Source organism: Pezoporus occidentalis, unplaced genomic scaffold, assembly GCF_034315485.1.
Source record: "Pezoporus occidentalis ecotype Australia unplaced genomic scaffold, CSIRO_AGI_Poc_V1 ctg267, whole genome shotgun sequence".
In the NCBI taxonomy this organism is placed as follows: domain Eukaryota; kingdom Metazoa; phylum Chordata; class Aves; order Psittaciformes; family Psittacidae; genus Pezoporus; species Pezoporus occidentalis.
Genome location: NW_026914578.1, coordinates 294,052 through 309,189, shown reverse-complemented (window position 1 = coordinate 309,189; position 15,138 = coordinate 294,052). Strand labels below are relative to the sequence as shown.

The 15,138-nt window shown below is 43.8% G+C and overlaps 1 protein-coding gene across 2 annotated transcripts in view; it reads right to left on the bottom strand.

The window, feature by feature from the left end:
• Positions 1 to 15,138, bottom strand: part of PDE4B (phosphodiesterase 4B) — a 223,590-nt gene that overhangs the window by 165,369 nt on the left and 43,083 nt on the right. Inside the window, exon 1 of one of the 2 annotated variants that reach the window (XM_062624427.1) lies at positions 7,975 to 8,393. The exons of the other annotated variant lie outside the window; for it this stretch is intronic. Coding sequence (XP_062480411.1) covers positions 7,975 to 8,210 — 236 coding nt within the window. The 5' untranslated portion in view covers positions 8,211 to 8,393. Of the gene's footprint in view, positions 1 to 7,974; positions 8,394 to 15,138 lie in introns of those variants that run through there. 2 annotated transcript variants of the gene reach the window in all.

Genomic DNA, 15,138 nt, shown 5'->3' with positions numbered 1-15,138 from the left:
GATGCGCAACAAAAACTCTTTTCTCCAGACGAGTACAGATTGATTCAGGGGAAAACTGAGGAAATGGTCCTCATTTAATTCCATTAACTGCCGTGCAGATGCTTTATTTCCATAGCATTTAACTCTGCTGTGGAGAAAGCTGCAATAAATTGCTCTATCATGATAAAATCACAGATTCACAAACAAGGGCTGACTTGAATTTACAAACCCCTGTCAGCCTTCTCACTCCAAGTTCTTCTCACATTTCTGTCTATCAGTTTTATTGGAAACAGTCAAACTCCAAAGCAATCTGGGTCAAGCCTGATTCCCAGTTAAGTGTCCCACGCTAGCGACATGGAAAATGTGAGTGTACTATAGCACACCACATCACAAGGAAGGTCTATATTTATCAGGAGCTACTAGTAGATGAAGCATTTTCTCCAACACAAAAGAATAAAGGTTTTTTTTTACCACAAGAAGAAAATAAATCAGGTAATATATTGCTGTTTCTCTAGAGTCTTATTCATATATTATTCAATATCTGCTCTGCCCCTCAGCAATACCCATGTGCTGCACTGAGAGAACAAAAGAATTGAGAAACCTAAAAATTTAATACTGAATCTTCTTCCTGTGCTTCCCAAAGGTTCATCCAACAGAAGAGATTGAATCTATGTATTTATTTCTTGGGAAATAGACCTATATTTCATATTAATAATTTGTTCTATGGGTAGCTACAGTGATATTTTACCCTAAAACACCATCAGCTGCTGTTGCACCAGTTGTCCTGTTTTACTTTAGTGTTAAGGCTTGTGTGTGCGTTGCCATTTCAGTTCATTACATAAAAGTCTGTTATTTATTGTCAGGTTTGCTTTATATCGTGCTGAGAGAGGAACTCGCACATGTCAAGCAATGCTGCCTATTGAGTCACGAGCATGGTATGAAAGTCAGAGCGCCCCATGAGCAGAGTTTAGGTTTCTTAGTTACATTTTATGTATCATACCCATGCATATAGTCCAACAGGAAATTGAGAGCAACTGTGATTTTCCCATCCTTCCCAAATCTCTTCTTTCTACTTCCTCAAGTCTATGTTGGCAAATCCGCCCATCCCAGAACCAGCAGAGCATCTTCTGCGGCATTGCATTTACTCATCCATGCCAAGAACATTGCCCATGTTTCAACCTGAGCTAATGTTCTGACTACTGCACAATGCTCCTACAATGATAGTTACAAAGAACCTACAAACCCAACTTGTCAAACTACCCCAAACTTGTGCCATGCGACACAGAAACATGCACGAAACCCACATGATGTTCTCATAGGTAATACAAGTAAAACATGGAGAATCACCGAATCACACAATGGTTTGGGTTCAAGCTCATCCAGTCCCAACCCTTGCCATGGGCAGGGACACCTTCCACTAGAGCAGCTTGCTCCAAGCCCTGTCCAACCTGACTATATGTCTGCAGAGACACCGAGAGGTAACGGTGGTTATTCAGAAACAAAATAGCTGAAGAAGACCAGAAAATCCCCAGTGATGGACCAGAGAATGCACAGCTCTGCACTGAAGCTAATCTACACTGCATAAATTATGTGGCAGACACATTCGTGGTTTTTCATCTGTCCTGGCAACCAACTTGAGCACGTAAGAAGCAAACTGTACCTCCTAGAAACACACAGCGCAAAGCTGTAGATGCTACCACAACGGCAAGTTTCACACATCAACAGAGCTTTCAGCAAAGCTAAATTCAACAGCAAAGCTTCCTTAAGAAACCATTTCAGCACAGACAACATTCACTTAACCATGAAGCCTGTTTATGAGAGTTGGGTGTCACAGATTCTCTAGGCAGGTCTCACAACCATGGCAAGTCATGAAACCTCTCCAAATCCATATTCCCCATAGATAAGCACACTATGAACATTAAAACCTTACTTGCAGGTATTACAAATTCCAGAAATAATGGGGTTTTTCTCCTAGAAGGGATCCACTCTTTTTCTCTCTCCTTCTTGTAGAGAAATGGCTGAATCTATCCAAATCAAATTATCATTACTATAATAACCTGCTGTATCTCCTTGAATCTTGAGCAGTTACTGAGCATTTTAACACCATGTTTTCCCACCGGGGAATGAAAGAAGTTTCCCCTTTCTGTCACCCATGGTTGCAGAGAGGGTTTAGAGGCAATATATAGACAGAAGCGATGTAAAGATTTCACAGCTGGTTCTGTGTGTGCTGAGTGCGCTTATTTCTGTTGTCTGAAGAGCTCTTTCCTCCTCACCGTCATGTCCTTTGCAATCCTTCCTGCCACTCACTGTTAGCACACAGGAAGTCTCCTCAGGACAGATGGGAGAACATATTAAGCAGAGGAAAAGAGAGGAACCTTCTGGTTTCTCCATCCTTTTCCCTACTCACTTCAGCTTGTTTCTCCTGGGACTTTCAGTAGATAAATGAGCAATCCTGTGTGTCCAATAGCAGCCCCGGCTCAAGAGAGAAACCCCAGAAAGCAAGAGAATCACCCTGTTTCTCCAAAATACACACAAAAACAACCATAAAAAGCTTAAAGTCACATCAACAGACAGCAAGAACTGCAAACAGGCCCACTCAAACTAAAGACAAGTGTGTTATTCAAAGCTGGAACTACGGCAATGCATCCTGATATATATATATATATCTCAAAGTTGAAAGGGGTCCAAATGCATATCATGTACCTTCAGGCTATGTGAGAGACACTGGCTTTGTCTCAAAACCAGAAGTCAGCTCCTCGAGCCCAAGTATTGGCTGAAGCTGGCCAGGAAATCTCAGATCAGGGGCAGTGGTGTGTTTGATGCCAGCCCAGGGCAAAGGCCACCTCATCACAGTCAGACACAGAAGGGCTTGGTGCTGTAAAGTACTCCACTGGGACACGGTCATAGAATCCTGGAATGGTTTGTGTTGGAAGGGACCTTAAAGCTCCTCCAGCTCCAACCCCTGCCACGGGCAGGGACACCTTCCACTAGAGCAGCTTGCTCCAAGCCCCTGTGTCCAGCCTGGCCTTGAACACTGCCAGGGATGGGGCAGCCACAGCTTCTTTGGGCACCCTGTGCCAGCACCTCAGCACCCTCACAGGGAAGAGCTTCTGCCTGAGAGCTCATCTCAGGCTCCCCTCTAGCAGCTTAAAGCCATTCCCCTTGGCCTGTCCCTACAGGCCCTTGTCCCAAGCCCCTCTCCAGCTTTCCTGCAGCCCCTTCAGGCACTGGAGCTGCTCTAAGCTCTCCCCTTAAGGATCCTTCTCTTCTCCAGGCTGAACCAGCCCAGCTCTCTCAGCCTATCACCATAGCAGAGATGCTCCACTCCACCATACAGGTGACTTGAACACACCACAATAACTCCAACAAAACACTGAAGACACTCATGTATCTTACATATCCCTCACCAATTTCAAGCACACGGGCAGTCCCCAAACCCTGCATTTTCTGAAGCCCTACCTTGCTACTAGGTAAGTCTTTCTTATTTGGTTCTAGAAGCACAGTGATCAGAAAGCAAACCAAAACGTGACATCTTCTGATAGCTTTGATTTGCCTCTAGTGCATTTGGCAGCTTCAAGTAATTAAACCCATCAGTTGTTATTCACCAGGCTTGGAAAAAACTCAAACGCTTCCCCTCTGACTGGATTGTGCCATACTATTTAACTTACGGAATTCCACCACTGCAGATTATTGTGTAATGAAAACAGAGCTTGTTTTCAAAAGATTCAGGCTACCATATGATTTACACTTTACATTGTATTTTAGAAAGCAAACACATGTCTGCATTTCAACTGCATTGAAGGAGAACCAAAAGAATAAACAGAGCAAAACTTCATAGCATACCTTTTCTGTTCTGTTGTTGCTTTATAACTAGAAAACAGGTATAAAGAAAAAAAACAGGCTTAAAACCACCAAAATAATGAAAGGGAAATGTGAATTAATTGGAAAAAAAAACCACAAAAGTCTTAGTTAAGACAATAAACATCATATTCTATAAATCACAGAGGTTGGTATAGGCAATGACTGTCTATATATTAACAAACTAAGTCCTCTAGGCTTTATAAATATTATTGAAGAGCTATTTATAAGCTTGAAGACAAATACTGCAAGATAATAAAACCTACTTAACTAAATAAGTTAAGTGAAAGTAAATATAATCCAGCTCCAACCCCTGCCATGGGCAGGGACACCTTCCACTAGAGCAGCTTGCTCCAAGCCCCTGTGTCCAGCCTGGCCTTGAACGCTGCCAGGGATGGGGAATATCAAGTCAGGTATCAAGTTGTGGCAGCTACTGCCTGCTCTTCTCCTCACACCCCCCCTCAAAATGCAACTGATACAAGGGAAAAGAAAGGAAGAAATAGGATTTGGGCTTTCAGGATCTCCAGGACTACGATTCTATGATGCAAGAAAACAAGAACGAGACCTGAGGATTCTGGTGGAGGAAAAAGGCCAAACGCTTGAAGAGTTTTTGTGCTGCTGTTTTATAGGAAATGGGGCATTTGAAGACCGGACACAGCAACAGCAGCCGTGGCAAACGGTTAAAGGGGTTTGGAGGAGGAAGGGATCAGCTTGACATACATCCAAAAGAGCACATTGGTCATGTATTGTTATGAGAACTGGATCCCAAGGAATAGAAAGAGCCAGAGAACAGAAGCATTTGAGTTTTAAAACATCTGAAATGTTGCTTTCCTTTTCCTGTTTGGAGAAGATCTGGTGAGTGGATATTGGAGAGGACTGGTGATGACAAAGGCTTCATCAGCATAATAAGGAGAAAGAAGTCAAAATGTATTTGGTTATAAAAGAAGAAAAATGCCTAGAAAAGGCCATTAGTTACAGAGCAAGGGAAGGCAGAACACTGAAAATAAGAGGCACAGAAAAGGGACTAGAAGATTCATCAAGAAACAACATTAGCAATGATGGCAAAGGCTGTGACAGATCATAATTCACCACGCCACAAACCCCAAACTGAGGAACTTTGCTGTTTATGAGGCTATGAACATTAGAGCTGATATGAAATCCAACAGCATGAACTGACTGCCTTGCTTAGCATTACTGAGTAGCTGATATTTCTTGCACATTTACTTGTGAGGTAATTCCTTTGCAACATAGATACTACATCTAACCAGATACTACTTCCACTCAGATAACTTCTCTACCCAGATACTGCTTCTACTCGGATACTCTTCTACTCAGATACTACTTCTATCCAGATACTCCTCTACCCAGATACTACTTTCACCCAGATACTCCTCTACCCACATACTACTTCTACCCAGATATTCCTTCTACCCAGATACTCCTCTACCCAGATACTCCTCTACCCACATACTACTTCTACCCAGATATTCCTTCTACCCAGATACTACTTCTACCCAGATACTCCTCTACCCACATACTACTTCTACCCAGATATCCCTTCTACCCAGATATTCCTTCTACCCAGATACTCCTCTACCCACATACTACTTCTACCCAGATACTCCTCTACCCACATACTACTTCTACCCAGATATTCCTTCTACCCAGATACTACTTCTACCCAGATACTCCTCTACCCACATACTACTTCTACCCAGACATTCCTTCTACCCAGATACTACTTCTACCCAGATACTCCTCTACCCACATACTACTTCTACCCAGATACTACTTCTACCCAGATACTCCTCTACCCACATACTACTTCTACCCAGACATTCCTTCTACCCAGATACTACTTCTACCCAGATACTCCTCTACCCACATACTACTTCTACCCAGATACTACTTCTACCCAGATACTCCTCTACCCACATACTACTTCTACCCAGATACTCCTCTACCCACATACTCCTTCTACCCAGATACTCCTTCTACCCAGATACTCCCCTACCCACATACTACTTCTACCCAGATACTCCTCTACCCAGCTACCCCTTCTACCCAGATACCCCTTCCCAGCTCACCACCAAAGAGCACCTTATATAAACGGCATTTTGGCTCAGCACAGGTGATGATGTTTCCATGCACTGGGCAGCAAAGGTACAACTACTGAGCACATTCAGTGACACACCTGAAAGTACAGTCTACAGCACGCATGCCACAGCTTACAGACACTGCACAGAAATGCTGTATCATGCTTCAATAGTTTTAAATCCTGGTTTAGAACATGATAAAGCAAACTGAAAAGATGCCTGGGTTTGTTCCGTGTTTTGACTGCGTTAAACACACACTCACACGCAACCATTCTTGAAACCTTTCTTTCTAAGGGGGATTTTCTTCATTTCTACAAGAGTTTGCTTCTTACCTGGGGTTAAAACACTCGTGTGCAGTTCATAACCACCTGACAGTAAAAACTTGAAGGAAAAACGGAAAGAGGATGAGATCTTTCCATTGAAGAATTAACTTAGAGCAATCCCACCTCCTGTACAAGTTGATTCAAGTAGAGATTAGTAGTTACACCTATAAGTATATGTGTGTATATATATATTTATCTTTCAACAAACAATACAGATTCCCTGTACTGAGTCTGACCACATCCTGCCCTACTAATTCCCAGCAGCAGCATCTTCCCACAGCACACATTCCTAGCAACACTAGGGGGGCCACAAGCAGCCCCCACTGTTCCAGTGCTGAGAGATACGACAGATGCTCAGAGAATTAATGTGGATCAACCTAAACTCGACTGACTACAACCAATTCAAATGCTTGAGGAAGCTAAAGAACATACTGGTTCAGTGGGGTTACAGCACGTACCCAGTTTGGGTGGCTGTGATTACTGCTTGGATTAAAGGAAATAATAAATAAATCAGGAAGTCTCCATGATTCCAGAATCCTAATTTGAACTGAATGCTGCTCCACCCCAAATTAATTTCAAAAAGGAATTAAACAGTCAGTTATCCCAGTTTGATTCAGTACAATTCCCTAGTATCCAAGTTTAGTTTTTCCTCTTATCTTCCTTGGTGTTTAAAGCACATAACAAGTGCAAGAGCTACTAATCCACTCCAAGCAATTAGTAATTCACTTCAGAAGTAAATGCAGCTTTGAAACATTTGAATTAAACAATTTTTAATTCATTTTCTACCTTAAAAAAGCAGCAGACAATGATGGAGTTATTCCAGATACCCCAGAACAACTGCCCCAGCCACATACAAATGGGATAACCTCATCCTCCCTCCTCTGATTCAGTTTCGGGGATAGGAAAAGAATGGAGCAGGCTTTAAAAATATTCATGTTACTGAAAGTTTTCTGGTTTGATTCCCACAGTCAGGTCCTGCATATTTATGGAGACTTTGGGAATTTGGAAGGTGGCCCCTACAAGACCCATATAGAATAAAGAGAGAAAATGAGCTAATGAGACTCTTACAGACATTCCTGAACTGCGTATTTTGATTCCTGCTTATGGCATGGTTTATCCAGGATAACTGACAGTCAGAGGCAGCTCACAACCAGCTCCAGTGGCACGCAAATGGACTATTTGGGGTTAGTAACTGACAGGGAGGAAAAAGCAGCCTCTTAGCTGGGGTTCCCTTGCAAAAATAGCTGAAAGAAGGATATTTGTAGCCAGAAAAACTGTTTAAAAGCCCCTCACAGGGAAGTTAAAGCCCTTTCCAGCATTTAACTCCAGTGTAACCTGCCCACATCACCTGTACTGTCATCTGCAGCCGGAGCTGGCGGGGGCAAAGACAAAACCACATCTTGAAGGCTCAGAAACGAATTCATGTGTTCTACCTACAACAACATCATGCCTGGGAAAGTTACCGGCTGCTGCCTTTGTTCAACAGAGATTAACCACGGCACGCATGAATAATGGGCTGCATTTATTCTGGAGAGCAGAAGCTGAATGACAATTGTCAAGGCACTGCATTATACAGACTTGGGCTGCCTTCTGCTCTATTCATTTAACACTTGCAGGGAGTACCGTGAATGAATCTCAGCTCATTTTTCCCCTGTTAAAACCCCAGCCGCACACAGTCTGCTCTATAAAACCACACTGATACACCCAGCGGACCTTACCAGGTGTGTGCCACCGTGAAGCGACGACGCTGGCGGATGCTTTTATTCACCAGCAACTTTCTGAAGAAGCACGGAGAGTTCCTTGGAGAACTGCGAGGAGAAATTTTTGGAGACGTCGGTCTGTTCCCGGGCAGCTTGGGAAGCTCGAGCTCGAGATGCATTTGTTCTTTGAAAGTCCTTATGTAAATCTCGGACTCTGGAGTAGTAAGTTCCCTAGAAGACTCTTTTGCTGTCATAGCTTGGACGTTGTGTGAGCTCTCACCATTCAGAGAACGCACCAAAACCACATCACGCAGGCACCGCCGCAGACTAGAAGCGCTGACCCACGGGCAGAGCTCACCCCGCTCATTCACGAGGCTGGGCTCCGAATGGAAAGGCTGCCTGAAGCAAGAGCAGCATAAATCGAAGGCCGATAAGCCAGGGCTGTCAGAAAGCCCTTTATCAGCCCAGCTCTCCCTCTGAAAATGCGCCAAAGTGTTTGTGTGTCAGCAGGCTGTGTGTGGATGCAGCTCGCTGCCAGCTCCCCTCCGACGCGCGCCGGAGCCATTCAGCCCCGCACACCAGCTCATGAAAAATTCATGGCAGCCAGCTCGCGATCAATCCCTTTCCTATAGCGTTTTGGCTTCGCATCCTGAACAGAAAAACACTGGATTTTTCACTAATAAACCCAAGGAACTCCCTAGCTTGGCTCACAAGCCAAGTAACCCCATTCATTCAGGCCCAGGGTGTTTAACAAAAAGGTCTCCATTCAGAATGAGTTTCACCGGTTCTGCAGTAGCTCCACCCATGCCATGCTTATTGGCTCGGTATTATTTTGACAACTGGACCCTGCTCAGCTCTATGATGAGCGTGTTGGATTCCCATGAAATCTTAATGAGCCGTCTCACACCGTCACACTGTCCCTGGGCGCCCCCGGAGCACCCCGGGATGCCAGCAGCATCGGTATCTCCGACAGAGGCATGAGCAGGGCTCGGGTGGGACAGGAAGGACAGGTCTAATAGAGGGGAATAAAACCACAAAGGCAAGGAATATTTTGCAGGAACAAAGCATCCACAGATGAAGCTGAACGCTGCCACGGCAGCATCCTTTACTGTGCTGGGATTTATGAACGGTCAAAGGGCAAGATCACTGCCAGACACTGCACAGCCCGACCCAGCAACAAACACAGGGAGAGGAAATAGAGGGGAATTGCAAAGGGTGGGGAGCTGGCAATTCCCTGCAAGATAATTCCAATTCATTTAAACAATAAATGTATTTAGAAACACAAACACCAGGGTTTTTTGTTCTGGACATAAACACCATGAAACCAACTTGCACACTTGCAAGGCTAAAAAACTGATTAATCCAAGCAAGGAAGTTAAAGACAAGATTTGATGCTGGTAGTAAGAACATCACAAATACTACAGGCAGCGACAGTGTCTTTTTAACTGGTCAAAAGTAGGTGACCTGAAATGCGAATACAATAATTCCTTTGAAAGAAGGGAAGACAGGAAGGAGTGTAACCAGGCAGGACACGGGGAGTGCTCTGATCTGAGTGCAAGAGTTTGATTACACAGTATGGGCATCAAGCACACAACAGATCCCCATCAGGCCTATCTCATTCCAGTGTTCTTTTCATTCATACATCCCAAAAGACTTTACAAAACCATTACCAGACTCAAGCAAAAGGTTTGCTATAGAGAGCTTCCCTGGAGCAGAGACTATAGAGGAGTAACCAGACATTCTACCTAACCTGCTACTGTGCTATTCACCATTCACACTTATTTAAAACCAAACAGGCAAACAGAAAACACACAAAAAGAGAAGGCTCTGCCTGAGCCTAACCTAAGCACCCTGGCCATGCAGTGCTAGCTAATACTGAGAGGTCCACACAGTAGCACAACAGGAATGTTTAATGCTTTAGGAATTATGACGTGTTAGACTGTGACATCTCGACTGTACTGACAGGCAGTCAAAGACAAAGGGATGCTTGAGAGCTGTGCTGAATGAGAAATGAAATCCACACAAACGCTTAGAATCTGGAATTCCAAACAGGAAAAATGAATTTTCTAACTCACCAGGAAATAAAATGGGATAATGGGGGGGGGGGGGGGGGAGAGAATTAAACTGGTATCAGAGAAACAGCATTTCCCTGCCTTTCCATAAAGCTATTTAAATGGTAAGGAGAATAAAGGGAAATGCATGTTCTAAAAGCAGTCTGCAATAAAACGTGCTTGTCCAGTGGCATGCTCCTCACACTGAGGACGTACTTCCCTTACCCAAATCCAGAGATGTCTCAGAAGAAGTCTCCATTAGGAAATGCTTATTATTAGGGCATTCATAAATGAGTAATGAAATGTCAGCCCCATAGCCTGCAAAAGGTGCTCTGGCAAGATGTGCACAGGCAGTTGATGGAGCAAAGAAAGCACACACCCTCACAGTGTTCTGAAGGCTGACCATTAGCACAAGAAATCTGTTAAATATCTTCCAGATCTTGGTGGCACTGGGAGCTATCAGTTACCTGACAATCTCTTTCCATTACAGCTACCATCATAGAATCCCAGAATGGTTTGTGTTGGAAGGGACCTTAAAGCTCCTCCAGCTCCAACCCCTGCCACAGGCAGGGACCCCTTCCACTAGAGCAGCTTGCTCCAAGCCCCTGTGTCCAACCTGGCCTTGAACACTGCCAGGGATGGGGCAGCCACAGCTTCTCTGGGCACCCTGTGCCAGCGCCTCAGCACCCTCCCAGGGAAGAGCTTCTGCCTAAGAGCTCATCTCAGTCTCCCCTCTGGCAGATTAAAGCCATTCCCCTTGGCCTGTCCCTACAGGCCCTTGTAACAAGTCCCTCTCCAGGTTTCTTTTAGGCCCCATTTAGGTATCAGAAGCATTGGTATCATCCTTTATGCTGACAGTTTCTGATGTTGCACGCACAGAGGACTGTTCAGTCAGCATCTATAAAGTCTCTACTGCTTTGTAGTATTGGAATTCCATCAAGATATGCCTCTTTACACCAGGATAAGCCAAGAGGTGAGAATAAGAACACCTCTAGAGACTTGAGCTAGCTGGAAGCTTGGTATCAGAATAAACCTTACAATAATTCACTATACTTGCTGAGGCTGCCATCAGCAACAGGAGGCAACACTTCGGGTACCACAACACCTGGAGAGGATACCAGGTACAAGGACCAGTCTACTGAAGTTCTTCTAACATACAAATGAAGGTGGTCAACATGCATCTCACTCTTTCCTGACCTTCTGTAATGTCCCAGTAACATAGTGTAACGCAATAATTTATCTATAGACAGAGATTATTTTGTGCAATAGGATCAGTATTCCAAGAGGAAAATTCAGAAAAGGGGCCAGGAATACAAAGGAAGAGCTAAGGAGGGGGGGAAAGATGATAAAAGGGCCTGGTAGCACTATCAGGAAGACAAAAGCACTTGGAAGAACAAGGACAGTTAAGGAAAACTTCAAAGGTTGAAGTGTACTTGGGTGAGTTTCCGTACGAGCTTCCTAGGTTACCAATGTGTCCAGGATGGCACAAGGTTTTAGTATCATTTAATACATTTCAATATCTTTTACCAGAATAACCGATACAGGTGGTAAACATTTCCAAGCATGTAATTCCTCATCAAAGGCTGCTCTTCCTTGTGTTCAGAGCAATTGCTAAGCAACAAGAATACATACTTTTTCTTTACAGTAGCACTGTATTTACCTGTTTCATATGTTGTGATTGCCAGGATAAAACAAAATGGCAAGGAAGAGGCAACTGTGGAATGTCCTACATGCTTCAGCAGGACAGGACGAGCTCTTAGTGGCCTTTTCACAGCAGTCTGAATCCATGGCAGAGTAACTTCCACACAGCATGCTCTCTAGAAGCACACTGAGATGAAAACAGCCAGGAAGGTCCCCTCTGTTATTTAGGTCCTTGCTCCATCCATATATAAGGCACAAGCTCTTCCCTGTGAGGGTGCTGAGGCGCTGGCACAGGGTGCCCAGAGAAGCTGTGGCTGCCCCATCCCTGGCAGTGTTCAAGGCCAGGTTGTACACAGGGGCTTGGAGCAAGCTGCTCTAGTGGAAGGGGTCCCTGCCCGTGGCAGGGGTTGGAGCTGGAGGAGCTTTAAGGTCCCTTCCAACACAAACCAGGCTGGGATTCTATTGATCCATACACAGGAGCAGGGCATCCCAAAAAGATAGAGCTAATCTGACAGCAAATTAGTTAGAAAATTATTCCAAGGGATTCCAGTTTTCTGGTATTACTTTTCCTTCTTTTTCAAAGGAAGGAAACAAAGAGGAAACATTTTTAATCAAGTACAGAGCCTCCTTTTCCAAAATCCTAGCTTTCAGCATTCTGTCTTTAAAAGCAAAAATAAGGATCTCTTACAAGTTTTCAAACAATACGAAAATTAAGACATGTGCCAATCATGATAAAATATAAACCAGAGACAACATCCACCCCATATTTTTAATTGTTATTCAAGCAATTTAATAAATGCATACATGTAATATGTGCTCCTGAAGCAATAGAGTGTGTACCTTTGCACTTGTTAGTCCTGGCAGGACTTTGAGGTCCCTCATACATCACTGTTTGCTTGGTTTAAGACAGGCATCTGTGCAAGCACTGGACTGTAAAGGTCACTCAGGAGAATGGCCATCTCTAGAGCCTTTATTAATAGCAGAGGATGCTCAAGGGAAGGGCTTAATCAGACTCTCAGGAGCCAGTATCTTTCTTTTAGACTATAATTTGAGCACACTTGATGTAAAATACCTTTTGGGCCAGCAACATTATGGAATCTCACAGCACTGTTGCTACTTAACATCTGGATTTCTGCCAGTCGTCCAGGGTAGAAGACGGTTTGGAAGAGGATCCATGATGGACTTCCAGCAGAGAAACTCTAGAAGCTGATGAGCTCCATTAGCTCAGAGAGAGGTGAAGAGGCAATGTGATGCCAAGGAGGAGGCAGTGAAATCACTGTCCCCCTTCAAGAGGTTATCTAAATGGTGATCACGCAGGAGACTAGAAATTGGAGTTAGAATGGGGTCATTGAAGCAAGTGAGTTTAGGGGAACAGAGCAGTTGAGGAACGTCTGATTTTGAGGAAAAGGGGAAAATTAAACCAAGGTAAGGGAGGAAAAAAGCTATAAAATGACAATTTTCTCTTGGACTAAACCAATAAAGACAAGCGAACAGAGAAAGCAGAGGAAAGGAGAAGGTAGAAGTGAGAGTCAAGAATATAGAAATAGTCATTTGTACTGGGAAAGAACTCAGTCACAAAGACTGCAGCAGAGGAGGGAATAGATCTGTGGTGGAAATGTCACAGGGCTGACATGGATGTGATCTTCAGGTTGATGCCTAAGGCAGAAGATGTAATTGCTGAGACGAGCTAGCACTGGGAATAAGAGCAACCCAGGCAATGGGAGACAAGCAAAAATGAGAGGGGGATGCAAATGAATCAAACATAGCAGAAATGTCTAGGAGGAAACTTAGAGCAAGGCAAAAGAATATATCAATGAACTGGAAGCTGTAGAAAGGTAAGAAGCCAGGAAAACTGGTGCCAAGGAAGAGTGCTTCAGTGTGAAAATAGAAGCCACTTGAGAATGGATAGGAAAGGACAGCAAAGGCTGTAAGTCAGAGTAATGATTGGTAAAGAGCTGGGAGGGTGACAGTGATGTGAGAAGAGCTAGATGCAGTCCTGCTAAAACCTGGGAAAGATTACAAGGAAATAAAATATAAGCTGTACAGCCAGTGTTACACATAAGGATGTGTTTGTGGTGGGGAGCTTAAATCTTTCCAGTGATGGAGTTAGTCTTCTAGACGCAACAGAAGTGGAGAAAAGGGGAAAAGAAAGGTGAAGAGGATAAGCTGAAGGGACTGACACGAGAAGAATCAGTAAAATACATACTTCATGCCTTCTTTATTTCCTTTCTATCACCACACTGTGCCCATCCCATAGTGAGTGCTACTTGTTACGTTAGAGGCAGAATCAGCATCAGTTAATTCTACCCTATCCTAATCGCAACTTTACTTTTAGCTCCCCCAGAATAACAGCAAATGTGGTGATAGCCTCTATTCAACCTATACCTATGACTGACATTTGAAACCATCACATCAAATTCTGATGCATTCAAATAGTCATTTAGCCTGAATAGTAAGAATCCACCATTCTAATTTGGGTTTGATCAGCCACATCTTCCTACAGTGTAGTAAAGCCACAACACAGAGCACTGATCAAACCTCCAAAACATACAGTACCAGCCCTGCTAAACAATAATACAAAGAAATAGGATCTGGAAGCTGCGAAGAGATGCTGATGTAGCAAACTTCTGCAACCCTCCCTTACTAATGTCTTATTTAATAAAAGGCTGAGCAAACCCAATGCAGGAGATGCTGAATGAGAGGCAGAAACCCATCACTAATTACTGGTTTACATGACAAATTTCCCACATTGAAGAGGCAAAAAAGAACAACAAGTCACTGCAATTTATATTACCATTGAAAGGTAAAGCTTTTCTATATTTAATAGTTTAAAATTACATAGTTTGTATCCCCATTCCCACAGATTCAGGGGCCTCTGAAATCTTCTGAAGGGCAGACACCAGTAAGTCTTGCCAGGCCTTTGAAGCAGTGTTTTGGAGGGCTGTAAGTGGTGACAGAAGAGCTGAGCCAACTGCCAAAGAAAGAAACTCTGTCCTTACTTAATCCAGAGTCAGAACACCAGCACAGATATGCCCCACATCTATGAGCTTAGCGAAGGTTGAACATGACCCACCCTATATAAAAGGTGACCTTTTGAGCCCTTCCCATTTCAATGGCATCTGGTTGCTTTTGAACAGGCTATTCTTCATTCAATAAGCAGCTTGTACATTAGGTTTTGGTTTGGCAGCCAACAACTGCAGCCTCTGTATATGACTTCACAAGGTTTTTGCCCTTTAAAACCTCTAACAAGGTCAAGAAGGTCCAGAAGACTTTAGAGATTTGTCACAAATAAAAGAACTCCATCTTTAAGAAAGATACCTTGAGAGTCCTGAGTGGCTTGGATGCTTGTCTGCTCACACTGAACTGGGAGTCACCCGGGTCATTGTACTGCCCGAGTAGAGCTCTACAAGGTGTCCTCTGTCACTGACAAACTGCCTGCATTCAGGACATGCACGAAGCAGTCAGTAATAAGGGTAAGCCTGATGCCTTT